This window comes from Biomphalaria glabrata, chromosome 12 (genome assembly GCF_947242115.1).
Source record: "Biomphalaria glabrata chromosome 12, xgBioGlab47.1, whole genome shotgun sequence".
In the NCBI taxonomy this organism is placed as follows: Eukaryota; Metazoa; Mollusca; class Gastropoda; family Planorbidae; genus Biomphalaria; species Biomphalaria glabrata.
In genome coordinates this window covers 10,092,977-10,108,230 of record NC_074722.1, presented here as the reverse complement: position 1 = coordinate 10,108,230, position 15,254 = coordinate 10,092,977, and the positions used below count along the sequence as shown (strand labels likewise).

General features: G+C 37.3%; 1 protein-coding gene across 3 annotated transcripts in view; it reads right to left on the bottom strand.

Moving 5' to 3' along the window:
• LOC106070291 (potassium voltage-gated channel protein egl-36-like) overlaps nt 1-15,254 on the bottom strand; it is a 45,376-nt gene that overhangs the window by 25,663 nt on the left and 4,459 nt on the right. The window contains exon 1 of one of the 3 annotated variants that reach the window (XM_056007079.1): nt 11,821-13,028. The exons of 1 other annotated variant lie outside the window; for it this stretch is intronic. In XM_056007079.1, coding sequence (XP_055863054.1) covers nt 11,821-11,946 — 126 coding nt within the window. In that variant the 5' untranslated portion in view covers nt 11,947-13,028. Of the gene's footprint in view, nt 1-3,567; nt 3,906-11,820; nt 13,029-15,254 lie in introns of those variants that run through there. One more of the 3 variants, XM_056007080.1, reaches the window with a different exon arrangement.

The following is a 15,254-nucleotide window of genomic DNA, read 5'->3' as shown; positions in this document are numbered from 1 at the left end:
TCTAAAGAGGCTTTATCTCAGACTGTCTACTTTTTACCTCGAAATTCGGTTATAATGAAATGTGTTAACAATGATATGTGAATGTATCAGGCACGTATAACAATAGCATTGTGTAATGACCGCTTGACTGTATTATTTCTAACGATTTCTCATTTCGTGTCAAGTTCTCTGACCAGTATAATCACGCCAGCACTCTCACTATCAACTAGGAAATAATTCATATCAACGGTGCCCCCACCTCTCTGCAACCACACACACACACACACACCAGCATCATTTCTGCTCCCTCCCCGCGCTGACTGGCAGTATGCTTGCGTTACAGATGAAACTCAAGGAAACAATAGGGCTCAAGAGGACACAATTAGGAAGTTTGTTTACCCGTTAGTCTGTTTGTTTGGTTTATAGAAGTTTAGAGGCCAGCAAGACAAAAGGCTGCTGGGATAGAGTAGTTTGGTGTGTGGGGAGGGGAGGGGGGGATGGCGTAGCCTGGTTATGTTTGGTTCAGGGTAATGAATTCAATTTACAGCAATCTTTTACGATACTTCATAGCTAGTATACATTCGATACTAGATAATCAGTACACATACGATACTAGATATTATACATACGGTATTAGATATTCAGTACACATTCGATACTAGATGGTCAGTACACATACGATACTAGATAGTACACAAACGATACTATATATATTATGCATACGATGCTAAACAGTGTACATATGACAGTACATAGTTAGTACCTGTACGATGCTAAAGCGTACACACATTATACAGCACTACTAAGGTATTTTTAACAGTTATGTTGTAGTGTTATATATATATATAACCTTCTCCCCCCCTACTGGTCCTCACGCTAGATTGGACCATAGCGCTCTGAGCAATATATAAGCATGAAAGTAGCTCTAGATAGAAGCTATCAGTTATTTATTAATAAAAACATATTGTCGTCTCTTAATTTTGTCTTTGAAAAAAAAAGGAAGGATGGGAGGTGTATGCTAAATATTTATAATCTATCTTTGCAGATCTTGTGTAATTTAAAATACTTATTCCTAGCTTTCTCGCATTCAATAGTTACTTTTATTCTTTAAACAGTAAAAATTGTTTTAAAAAATAAAAAAAAAAGTCTCTTGCCCTGGATACTGGTGCATAACTAGGTAGCTATTGATCAGAATCTTAATGAATGAAACATGTGGCTTTGACAAGTGGGATTTGATTGAATAAGACAAAACACTTCCAAGGCCATTGAATTTGACTATAAAGTTTTCTTCCAAGTGTAATTGTACTTGACAAAGTGTTCTAAATCTTGAGCTCGTGATTTATGAAGAAGATACAGAGAAAGAATTTAAGATATTTTAAAATATATTGAAAACTCTCTCTCTCTTTCTCTTTCTGTGTGTGTCTTGTCTATCTGTTTGTCTATCTATCTATCTATCTATCTATCTATCTATCTATCTATCTATCTATCTATCTATCTATCTATCTATCTATCTATCTATCTATCTACCTAATCTATCTATCTATCTATCTATCTATCTATCTATCTATCTATCTATCTATCTATCTATCTATCTATCTACCTACCTACCTACCTAATCTATCTATCTATCTATCTATCTATCTATCTATCTATCTATCTATCTATCTATCTATCTATCTATCTATCTATCTACAAACAAATGATACATAAACGAAAAGAAAAAAAAGAGATATAAAGAGAATATTTGTAAATACAAATATGCGGAGTTGAGAGAACATAGAGAGATATAAGAGAATACGAGAGGGAGAGAGAGAGGGGGCGAAATAAGAGAGAGGGGAAGAGAAAGGCGAAGGGAATTGAAATATAGACAAAGAGAAGTTTAAAGATTTGTGCAAGAAATTGTTGTGTGTGTGTTAGAGAGAGAGAGAGACAGAGAGACAGAGAGAGACAGAGAGGAGACAGAGAGGAGACAGAGAGGAGACAGAGAGAGAGACCGAGAGATGACAGCCGAAAGAGGATGACAACTAGAAGAGTGTGTTTTGTAAATAAGAAAATGTGTGTGTGTCATTGAATATGAGAAAGAGGATTATGTGTTTGTATGTCTAAGAGAGAGAGTGAGAGAGACAGAGAGACACAGAGAGAGAGAGAGAGAGACAGACAGAACGGGGATGTTATTATGTCTGTAGCGCTAAGTTTTGGCATCTGCATGCCTGCACAATGGCGTGTGAGTCGCTTTCACAATTATCTGACTAGTTCAGCACTACTAGCCTCCCTTTACAGAACAAGTGAGCACGAATCTTTTTTTCTACTCACCCCGTGTTCATCGTATGTTTGGGTTACACTGTATTTGTTTGTACTGGGTGCCCCTTTTCTTTTGTATTTCTTTTTGTATCTATCTTTCAGCACTCACTCGTTTCACACTGCCAAGCTAAACTATCAGATACAATCAAAATGTCTATAGCACATCACTTGAATGGCACATCCAATGAATCACACATCCAATGTATCACACATCCAATGTATCACACATCCAATGTATCACACATCCAATGTATCACACATCACATGTACCTCAAACCCCATGTATAACACATGCATCGCCCATTCAATGTATCACACATCAAATATATCAAACATTCCATGTATCATGCATCCCATTTATAATACATGCACCGCACATCCAATAATCCAATGTATCACACATCCCATTCATCACAAACAATCCATTTTGACACATGCACCTAAAATCTCCTATAAAACACATCCCATTTATCATACATCCCATTTATCACACGATTCTCACGAATCAAACATCCCATGTATAACACAATTTTTACGAATCACACATCCCATATATCACACATCCCATATATCACACATCCCATGTATCACACATCCCATGTATCACACATTCCATATATCACACATCCCATGTATCACACATCCCATATATCACACATCCCATGTATCACACATCCCATGTATCACACATCCAATGTATCACACTTCCCATGTATCACACATCCCATGTATCACACATCCCATGAATCACACATCCCATATATCACACATCCCATGTATCACACATCCCATGTATCACACATCCCATATATCACACAATTCTCACGAATCACACATCCCATATATGACACATCCCATGTATCACACATCCCATGTATCACACACCCCATATAAACTTAGTCACAATACATGCACATATAATTAAGCCCTAGAAACCTCCCTCCAAATCATGCATAAAACTTTTTGTTTTGTGTCCGCCTAAAATCTTTTTCTCACCCCCCCCCTCTCTCTCTCTAATATCTTATAGTCACGGAAAAATAGTAGCACTACATAATTGACTCACACTCACACATTCACATTCACCCAGCGTCGAAGCGCGAGTCCTAAATTTTAATCAAATCCAACGGCCTCTTGGGACCATAGACAGACAACACTTCATACGCTATCTTACAGCAAGTCCTTTTTTTTCTAGTTTTCCCTGAAGCTGAGACATGCTGTTGGTTACGTGGAGAGAAGAGAGAAGACTGTCAGATACAGAGCTATCGTCATTACCAATAAGGTACTCACCTTCTTATCAGCAGCGCTGTTAAACGATATCCCTGGCGAGACGAACATTACGAGCCTGACTGGACTAACAGACTAAACAGTCTTGAGGAGTTCCTCCAGCGTCCATTCTGTTTATCAGAACGGTCACTTTATGCTGAATCAATCAACGACATGGCCTATTAGTATGGTCACTTTATACTGAATCAATCAACTACATGGCCTATCAGAATGGTCACTTTATACTGCATCAATCAACGACATGGCCTATCAGAATGGTCACTTTATACTGAATCAATCAACGACATGGCCTATCAGAATGGTCACTTTATACTGAATCAATCAACGACATTGCCTATCAGAATGGTCACTTTATACTGTATCAATCAATGACAATTTAACACATTTTATTTTGCCATCCATGTTTGTGATGAATTGGAATGAACAATTTTAACATGTCGAAATAATTCAGAATTCGCAAAAAATTATTATAATTTAAAAGTATAAAAGATAAAGGTTACAAAGATAGCTTGTGTGGAAACACAAACTCAAAATCGGCCCCAAAAGTGGTCCGCTATGGTAGGTAAAAAAAGTCAGGTTTCAATATTTTCAGAAAGAATATCATAGACTTTGAATGAACTACAAACTAACACCAACTACAACCCTATCTCCGTCGATACCTAAAGAAGAGACTTGATCGTATTGAAAGTGTTGCCGATACTGTTGAAGTGTTAGTTTGATGAACGATTTGATACCACTGGATACATAGATTTATTAATGTTATTATTATTACATTGTTAATATTCATATGTATTGAATGAACTGAAAATATAGTTAAATGTGAATCTGGCCTAACTGATGTTATTGAATGATAATCTGTGTGCTGTGTAAAGAGGTAATCTTTCATTCAAAGCCTCAACTAAGTATTTTGTCCCTGGTACCTTAACTGTTAATATACACTATACAATTATAATATAAAACATTACTTATTAATGGTTGTTTTAAATTATATTACACTTATATGCATACTAAATAAATTATTTTCTCTTTAAAAAAAAAAGTAAACATTTTTGTAAATGTAGTTGTTATTATGACAGAAATTATTTAATTTAGTAATACAATTTTTAAAAACAAAATTTTGAAAAACATCTAAAACCATTTGCATAAATGTGTTAAAAATATGCTAAATAACCATCTCTCTTACTATATAGTCTCTCGTGTTGTATTTTTTACTATTAATAGTGAATAGTTATAGAAATGGTGTATTTTTATGAAAACAACTGCTTGCATGGTTGATTTTAAAAATTAAAATTTTATATAGTCTATAAGGAAAGAAAAAAATTAGTCGCTGCATCAGAACTTTGAAAGATCTAAAATATTATGATGGATTTTCAATATCTCTTCTAGTTTACCAGATCTAAACGGGACGGAGGGACGGACAGACAGACCACACAAATCAAATAGTAGCAATTCCCGTTTCGAGGGCCTCTAAATAACGAAATAAATCGCTACAGTATGAAATAGTGTCTTTTGTTTTTACATGATTCTGGTATACCTTCATTAGGAACGATTATTTCGTCCTTTGTTTAAACCAACTGCAGGATTACACACAATGGAAACGGGCAGGGTTCGAACACAGGCAGACATTCCGTATTACGTTATTATGTTTTGAAAAAGCCTGGCTAGTCATTTAATGAGAAACTGAATCACTTCATGGAGGAGAGATGTGACAATCTTCGTCTCCAACTTCAAGCTGGACACAGGAGTCGAGCTAAACTGTAAAGTAATACAATTATTTTTTCAGTATTAATAAGAATGATATAAAGAATTAGAAAGTGAACTGACCAGACAGTGAACTGTTCAAAAAGTGAACTGATCAGAACGTGGCATTATCAGAAAGTGAACTAATAAGAAATTGAACTAAACAGAAAGTGAATTGATTGGAAAGTGAATCGATCTGAATGTAAACTGATCAGAAAAGAAATAATCAGAAAGTGATCTGTTCGGAATGTGAACTGATCGGTAAGTAGAATGGTCAGTCAGAAAGTGAACTGATCAAAATGTGAACTGTTTGGAAAGTGAACTGTTCTGAAAGTGAACTGAAATGAACCGTTTGAAAAATGAACTGTTCAGAAATTAAACTGATCGGTAAGTAGAATGATCAGAAAGTGAATTGATCAAAAAGTGAACTGATCAAAAAGTGAACTGATAAGTTAGCCAAAATCAACTTTTCGTGCTAACAATATCTAGACATTAGGAAACAAGAAAATAAAAAATAACTTTTTAAGAAAACGATGCTTACAATAAGTGATGTTGTATCAAGTAGTTTTGATCAGTCATGTAATCAAATTTGTAATAGATTTGACTAACAATAATAAATCTGAGCAATCAGAAATATTTTTACCAATTGTTTTTGTTTAGCACAATCTCATGCTTTTAGCTTTCTCTATACGCTACGACCCTATCACTTGTCTGAACCAATTGAGAAAGGTGTGTGTGTGGGGGAGGGGGGGGAAATAATCCATGTTAATGTTGCCGTGATCGCTTTTTAAATGAATGTATCAAAAAATAGTTGGACGGCCTGAATTCAAACTCGAGGGCTCAAGCCTCATCAAGGCAACACACTAACCACTGTGACAGTGAAGTACTTATGAAAATAGAAGGTTTTTATAGATATCTATTTTTAGTTTCAAACTTTAAACCCTTTTCTCTACAAAGTATAAAGGAGTCTAATACAAATTAGACATGTCGGCTGAACGAATAAACCTTTTTTCACACTCTACTTTATTTTCGTGGCAAAATAACAAAAACGTGAACATTGTCCATGATTAACATAGATCTATATTCAATTCAAACCAGTACATTTGTAATACTAAAACTATGGCTCTGCATCCGGCTAGTATTTTATATACGCGAAGTTTAAAATAAAATTGCATAATTAATAGCAAAGATTCTTGCATTATATTTGGGGGTACTGTGCGCCACTTGTGATTGTGCAATGGGTCACCTTTGACGTATGTTAAATAGCTTGGCCACTCACGTTGTGCACATTTGAGATAAATATCATAGGGTGACTTTGAAGACCGACTAAATGTCTTAGATTACTTAAATTGTGTCCCCTTTTTAAACCACGCCAAAAGGGGGTTACTCTTTCCTATAATCCTTTATTAATAAAATAAAAATTTACCCAATCCATTTAGAGGATTAATTTTTCCCAAAATAAAATGTGTGATGACCGACTATTTTGTATTATAACTGGTTTCATAGTCTAATGTAACCCAGATGGTCTAAAGTTATTTCCCATGATAATTGTACATCGCCACACTTACTGTTCTACGCCCTCAGAGCTGTGTCCTTTCATTATCTCCCCTTTGATGCTAATTCCTGGACGGGAATAGTTCAATCCAATTAATGTAACAGGCATACATACATACGTGCATACGCAATTACTTACATACACACAACACTACACAGTGGCATATACACTAACACACACTCACCAACACACAGCCCTCATAATGACAGCTGTTGTGAGTGGTTTAAATAAAATCAATTCTCTTTTCAAAACAAATGTTAGACCTTATAAACAACATCAAATTAGCCCACGCAACGACCTATATAGAGGCACGGTGGCTGAGCGCAATGCTAACCGGCTTCCGAACCGGGGGTCCCGGGCTCGAATCCTGGTGGAGACTGGGATTTTTAATTTCGGAATCTTTGGGCGCCTCTGAGTCCACCCAGCTATAATGGGTACCTGAAATTAGTTGAGGAAAAGTAAAGGCGGTTGGTTGTTGGGCTGGCCACATGACACCCTTATTAACCGTAGGACACAGAAACAAATGACCTTTACATCATCTGCCCTATAGATCGCGGGGTCTGAAATGGGAACTTTACTTACTTAGTTTACTCTCAATGGTCCTTTCCATAAATAGATAAATATATCCCCTTACTTATAAATATAATGGAGTTACGACATGTTTTTACAAATTACTATAACCACAAAGTGTTACTGAAATCTGCATGGTTTTGAATAGAGAGTTGTTGTTTTTTTTTGTTTCGCCAAGACCAAGAGAAGTTAAAGTGTATTTACTTTCAAGACTTTTTATTGACGTTATGATAATTTCTATGTACTATATGGTAGAAGCCCTTCACTAGGTTAATCTTTACGTCTAAAACAAACATGTAACATTAGAATGGTTTTTTAACAGATCTGTTTGTACTAGTCCCACTATAGCACTCTTAAGACAGCTAGGTCAAAACATTTGAAGCAAATAGGTCAAATGAGACAGCTGGGTTGAAGCAACTAAGTTAACTGGGGCATTTGGGCTAACTGGGGCAACTGAGCTAACTGCGCAACCGGGCTAACTAAGGTGAGCAATTAATAATTAAGCACTCAAACCAAAGAACATTAATAGTACTAATGATAGACCTTTTGATTAAACAAGCTCCATAACACGAAAAGGGATGACGATATCTAGATATTCATACAATCTGACATGATAACATTGGTTGAGAACAACTAAAGTCTCTCATTATGATGGCCACACTTCACTATAGTTAACATTTCTTTTAAATGAAATTTAACCTATATCATTGATTGCAAATAGAGAAATGATGAACATTGACTTCTTGTAGCCTACTTCTGATCTCTTTCTCGTTTTTAACTCTTATTCAGATCTAGTATCTATAAGTTTAGAAAAAATCTAATTATCAAGTATCTAGCATGTAGAAACATCGACCTATTAAAACTTATTTTGTATCACTTGCGTAAAAACGTCAACCACATAACATTTAGTATCCATTGGAAAAAATAAGAACATTTAACAATTAGCAAGTGTCTAGCATGAAACTGTAGAAACATCGACCAATTAACATTTATCTAGCATAATCGAGTCGAAACATTGACCAATTAACATTTATCTAGCATAATCGAGTCGAAACATTGACCAATTAACATTTATCTAGCATAATCGAGTCGAAACATTGACCAATTAACACTTATATAGTATCTTTTGTATTAAACGTCAACATACAGTAACTAGCATTCATTGGGAAAAAAAATCTTCTACCAGTTTACATTTAACTAGTATCGTTTATGTACTAATATTTACCTATTAACATTTATCTAGCCACAAGTTCACAGATAAAACTCACAGTTCTTAAAGAATTCTGAGAAAAACCTTGGAGAGATTATATTACCAAGCGTTCGAATCACCGTAGAAGAAACTATCGAAATACTTGACATCAGAAACCGAACGAAATCAAAAGCCTACAAAAATCACAGACTCAAGTAACACGCTAGTATATCGTTACACTGAACTTTTAAGATTATATACCAGGGGGCTTAACTTAGCGGCTTCTGCTACCCTCCCCCCACCTACCGCTCCAGCTATTTACCATCTGTTGTTTCTGGAAAAAATGTCTACCCCATTCTTCCGCCATAACTGAATCTAGTTTGCTCATAATTACGTCTCAATGAGGTCACTCGAAACATAAATACAAAGAAGTATTGTTTTTGTATTAACCCACTCTGTCTGTCTGTCTGTCCGTCCGTCCGTCCGTCTGTCTGGTACAAATTTTGAGCACGTTATTTCTTCCTCTTGCCTTACTCTGCTCCAGCTGAAACTTTTCACCAATTATTCATTGTGCATGACAAAACATGAATCACTATGAAGAAATAAGAACTTAATTAATTAGAGGTAATGAATTAATTTTTGTTTGATATTGAAAAGGTGAGAAGCAGCGTTGGTTCTCTGTGTGTGTGTTGGTTGTCTGGTCAAGAAGTTGTCTAGAGAAACTGTGGAAGTGTATTCCCGGTACTGGAAGACATTCCTTTGGGTTTTGTCTTCAGACAATCTCGAAGGTTAGAAAACGACACGGTATGTGGACATTTTTGGAAAGTGTAGACAGAGGCGGCGACGTGAACACTGCACGCAAGGGCTGAACGACCTGGTAACCCAAACTGACATTTATGTTCATTGTGATTGTCTGACATTTTTTTTATCACATATAATAAAGATAATTCATCTTTACCTTGATCCAGCATTGAATTGTCTCCCTTAGATTTATAACAATATTCAAAACATAACGTTAAAAAAAAGGATGTTATTTGATTGTAATGATACTCTAAACCTTACTTTCAGTCACCATTCAGCCTATAGCTTACATGTTTTCTAGCATCCGCTTCCTTTTCCTCTTCCTGTCTAGTGCCCCGCGAGTAGCATACAAGTTAAAAATAAACTACATGTATTCGATCCCTCTCTAAAAATAGCATCTCATTTTACGTTATTGCATCATTCCAAACAATTCTACCCACACTGCATACATATTTCCCTATACAGAAACATAGCCATTGTCTTTAGGATTTTGTTTCCTCTACTGATATCGCCTTTCAAATAATGACGTTCAAAATGTTCATATGAATTAAAGCTAACACAAACATATACAGCTGGACTGCATTGAAACTAAGTCAAGCGAAAAGCATTTGGCTCTCATTGCAATTTGATTTACAAATATTTATGACTGTGTAACATTTGCTCCTTTACTTTTCATTTCACTTTAGTTTTAAATACCTCTATTCAAGTCAGAACTTCATGGAAAGTGGAGGGTGGAAGGCAGAACGTGGACGCTGATCTAAAAAAAACGGTTCTAACGATTTTTCTAGAAACATAACAGTTGATGTAGGGCCTATATCGCTGAGAAAAGAATTACTAGCTCGTTGGCCATACCAGGTAAACTAGAGTTTGATCTTTATAATGTTTCCAAAGTAAAAAAAAAAAAAAAAGAAAGAAATTTAACTCATGTGATGTGTGCAACATAAGTTGCGTCAAATTCTTGACTACTCGCGAGATTTCCAATACCTATAAATTATACATGACAACCTGCATATATTAAGTTTCTTTATAGAAGACTCGATGTGATATTCCATGTGAAATAAATTTAAAAAAAATTAAGATAATATGAACATTCGACTGATATTTGTTCAAGACTTATAGAGATTATGATTAAAAGAGATTCGAACATTAATCCTAATAACGTATTACGTATTACGTTGAGACGATTGGCAAACTAAGATATCGATAGTAAAATAAATAAATAAATCTTATATAGCACTACTTTCATGCTTATAGCTTATAGCGCTTTGGTCCAATCTCAGTTGTGGACCAGTGTGTGTGGGGGGGGGGGGGAGGGGGTATATAGGAGAAGGTTTTTCCGCGCTGCCTTCAGGCGCTCAGTAAACAGAACTTTGCCCGAGTCGGGTGTCGAACCTCGAGCCCCCTTCATAGGTAGCCAAGCCAAGCCAAGTTCAAGCGCACTTAGCATCTCGACCACGCTTGACCCATGGGCCCGGGTAAAACAATATGATCGTAGTCCCCCGTCACGAGGTTGAGTGACCCAGTAAGTATCAGTAAAAGTTAAGAAAAAAGCGTAAGTTCCCCTTTCAGACCTTGCGATCCATAGGACAGAAGATGTTAAGGTCATTTTTTTCTTTGGCCCATGGTTAACGAGCAGGGTGTCATGGGACCAGCACAACGACCAGCCGCCTTTAAATTCCCCAACTAATGCCAAGTACCCATTCGAGCTGGGTGGACTCAGAGGTGCCCTAAATATCCCTAAATTAAAAATCCCAGTCTTCACCGAGATTCAAGCCCAGGACCCCAGGTTCGTATCGCAGTCTTCACCGAGATTCGAACCCAGGACCCCAGGTTCGAAAGTCAAACGCTTAACCACTCAGCCACCGCGCCTCTTAGTAAGTATAATTAGACTTAAATAAACGTATTCCAATGCAAATAATATATTTAATGTCAGAAATATACAAATTGGTGGGGCGTGGGTCTCCAGTGGTATTGTTCTTGGCTTCCGAACCTAGGCGTCTTGAGTTCGAGTCCCGGTTAAGACTGGGATTTCATTCGGGATTTCTGAGGCTCCCCTGAATGCACCCAATTCTAATGGGCACCTGAGTTACGTTGGGAAAGTAAAGGCGGTTGGTCGTTGTGCTGGTCACATGACACCCTTGTTAACCGTCAACCACAAAAATAGATCTCATAGACCGCAAAGGACTGAATTGGTTAACCCTTTTTTAATACGCGATAGCTTCTTCTTTAAATACGCTACGAACTAAACACATGTTAATTTAAACTTTTGACATTTTTTTCCATTGCTCTAATAGTCCTGGGCTCTAGCGTCTGAAGCACTTCTCGCTATGATAGCTACACTGATTGTGACAAAATTGACCCTCTTATGAAAACTGCCTGGAAGACAAAGGGAGATAATTACCTGTATAAGAGGCGGAGTTATGCTGTGTGACTGGAAGTCTTCTTTCAGTTGATGCTGGTGGAGGTTGGAAGGTTGCCGCTTGGACAGAGTGGACGACGACGCTGGCTTATTGATGCAGACGTGCATCGTACCGGAGTAAGACGTCACATTCTTGACCACGTCAAAGTCCTGACGACTGGACGTCAGTTAGGACATTTCCTAGCCGGAACTTCTTTTGAAATCATTTTCAGGCTATATACTCAAAAAACAAATATTCAGAATGCAAGGTGGTCACTGAGACTCTCAAAGTTTTTGCTTGCTAAGCGTTAAGTCAAGTTAAGTCAAGCTAAGTCAACTAGCCTGAATCTAGCTTTGACTGAGATTCCACTCATAAACAGCTTTTACCACAAAATTTTAGGAATATTTGAAAATCATATCACTCTTCTTCTTTAGAAATTGTGAAACCTCCAATCACGTGTCTATAAGTTGAATTAAAAACTTTTCTCTCAAGTCTCGAAACAAATAGATCTAGCTAAATCACAAAACTATAAATATTATCCAATGAAAACTAACAGCCAAGAAATAACCACAAAAAAATAATATTTCCTTCAATTCTCTCATTTCTGGCTATTTTAATTTATTGCATCGTCAATCGTCATGCATTAATTTTTGTGTTCTCAGAATATTTTATATGATAGACTTATGGCTAAAGTGATAGGAATATATTCTCTTTACACTCCTCATTGTACAAGCCAGTCTCTCGTGGCATGTGACTGCTTCACTAAATGTGTTATCAGAAAAATTTCGCTTAACAACGAAACTGGTTAATTTGTGTAAAAGTTCACTTAGATACTTGCATTATAGCCAGCTATAAGGATACAAAGGTAAATGCCCTTTACATTCCTCTCCAAAATACAACAACGAAGATTTACTTAGAAAATAGAAATATACTCTCTTTTTTTTTTTTTTTGCCAATCACAATGCCAGAGTCCCGAGTGATACTTTGAAAACACTTGCAGATAGCAAGGGAGAGAATGTTTGAAACACAATAGTCATCTCCCTTCTGTCAAAACTTTCTATTTTTGTCTTACATTTTTTTGTGTGTTCGCGGCACTTCTCCACTGGGGGTGTCCACTCCCCCCAAAACTATTGAACGCGGTCACTCGGATATCAGAGAGCACAATCTACTGAACTAAGTGAAGCCTAATTTCTCTCTCTGGTGATCCTGTCCTGTGTTCAGCCCCCCTGCCCATGTCCCACCTCCCCTCGACACCATCGTTTTAACGACACGCGTCCCTCCCCAAGAGAGTCGTAAAGTTCTTTACAACACAGGAGCTCACGTTCACTTACATTACAGTACTCACCTCACGTTGTGTGTGTGTGTGTGAGGAGTGGATGTATGGGGAAAAGAGAGAAAGACAGAGAGAGGGGTTAAGAGAGAGAGAGAGAAAGAGAGTGAGGTTAAGAGAGAAAGAGAGAGAGAGTGGAGTTAAGAGAGAGAGAGAGAGAGAATGGAGTTAAGAGCGAGAGAGAGAGAAGGAATTTATGTATGGGAAAGAGAGAAAGAAGGTGAAAGAGAGAGAGAGAGAGAGAGAGAGAGAGAATGTATGCATTCGTGTGACAGGGAAAGAGAGAGAGAGAATAAAAAAGATAGAGAGAGAGAGAGACGTTAAAAGAGATACATTGAGAGAAGGAGTGTATGTATGGGTGACAGGAAAAGCGACCTGGTTGAAAGAATATGAAAGAAAGAGTAAAAGAGAGTGAGCGTGAGATAGAGAGTAAGAGAGAAAGAGGGAGAGAGACGGAGAAAGATAAAGAAAGAGAGAGACAGAAAGAAAGTGTGAGAGAAAGTGTGTTAGAGAGAGACAATAGTAGAGACAGAGAAATGTGAGAGCCAATGAGAGACGGGGAGCGCGACAGAGAAAGTGGGAGAAAAGGAGAGAGACAGAAACTGAGAAAACGTGAGAGAAAGAGTGAAAGAGAAAGAGTGAGAGAGAAAGAGTGAGAGAGAAAGAGTGAGAGAGAAATAGTGAGAGAGAAATAGTGAGAGAGAAAGAGTGATAGAGAAAGAGTGAGAGAGAAAGAGTGAGAGAGAAAGAGTGAGAGAGAAAGAGTGAGAGAGAAAGAGTGAAAGAGAAATAGTGAGAAAGAAAGAGTGAGAGAGAAGGAGACTAGAAACAGAGAAAGAGTGATTTAGAGATTCACAGTGACAGAGGGGCTGACAAAATGAGAGTGAGAAACAGAATGAGGAAGAGAGGATGTGTGTCTCAGAACTTGACTTCAAATCAAATCTAACAAAACTGACCTATTAAAACATCAACTTGACCGAAAGTAGCCGATATAAAACAGAGAACAAAAGACATGGACTTGTAGACTATAAATCAAAAAAGCAAACATTTACTAAATGTTGACACATGCATGTCTAGAACATCAGAATCTAGGAATGCACTAAGTAAATAAAGCTCTTTTCAAGGAATACACTTTTCTCTAAGTTAATCTACGATGTGTATCGTGTGGCCAGCACAATGACTTATCTGTCTCTTCCTATTCCCAAACCAGCATCGGGTATCTATAACATGCTGAGGGACCAGAAACGTCTTGATCAACAAACACAGTCTCTACTGGGACTCGAACGTAGGAGCTCTTCAACACTCGGCCACGTTGGCACATTCAATTTTATCAAGACACACCATAAATTATGACTGTTTTCATTTTAACCCATTACTTTCTAAAGTAAGTCATGAGCACGACAGACACGACAGGATGGCTGCCTGGTCGTGCGGTTTGCGCGCTGGACTATCGTTCGGACTTATAGATGGTCCAGGGTTCAAACCCTGCCCGCTCCCATCCCCCGTCGTCCTGCGGGAGGTTTGGACTAGGAAGTAATTATCTTCAACTATGATAGAACATCCGAATTAAGTAAAACATTTTACAAACAAACATTCTTCAATCTACCTGATATCAATGGAAACAATTTCTATCAGCGGCGGGTATCTAACTAAACAAAATGTTAGGAGGCTGAAATAATCAAAGAGACATAAGCCCCGCCCCCATCAAAACAAAATAATTAGATAGCTTATATGTACTATAGACATAAATATAATATAGTATATAATGGTACTTTTTTTCAGTCTGTGAAGATGCTTTTAGTACTTCAGGATCCTAGGTGTCAACTCGTGGAGAGTGGCTATCCCGGAAAAAAAACTGTTGCCAGATCTAGTCAACCAATTCACGACATTTTGCCACTAAAATCTAGTCCACCAATTCACGACATATTGCCACTATAATCCGCAAGTGGTCAACAGTAAGACTGGGCCTCTCTGGAGAAACCTATCGGGATCGCCAAGCGTATTCCAGCGTTCTCAGCTTCAGAAATTCGTTCTCCTTTGGCGTCTACAAAGCCTTTTCTCGTAGTAAGGAGAGAGAATGTAAAAAAAAAGGGCAATAATAATGTG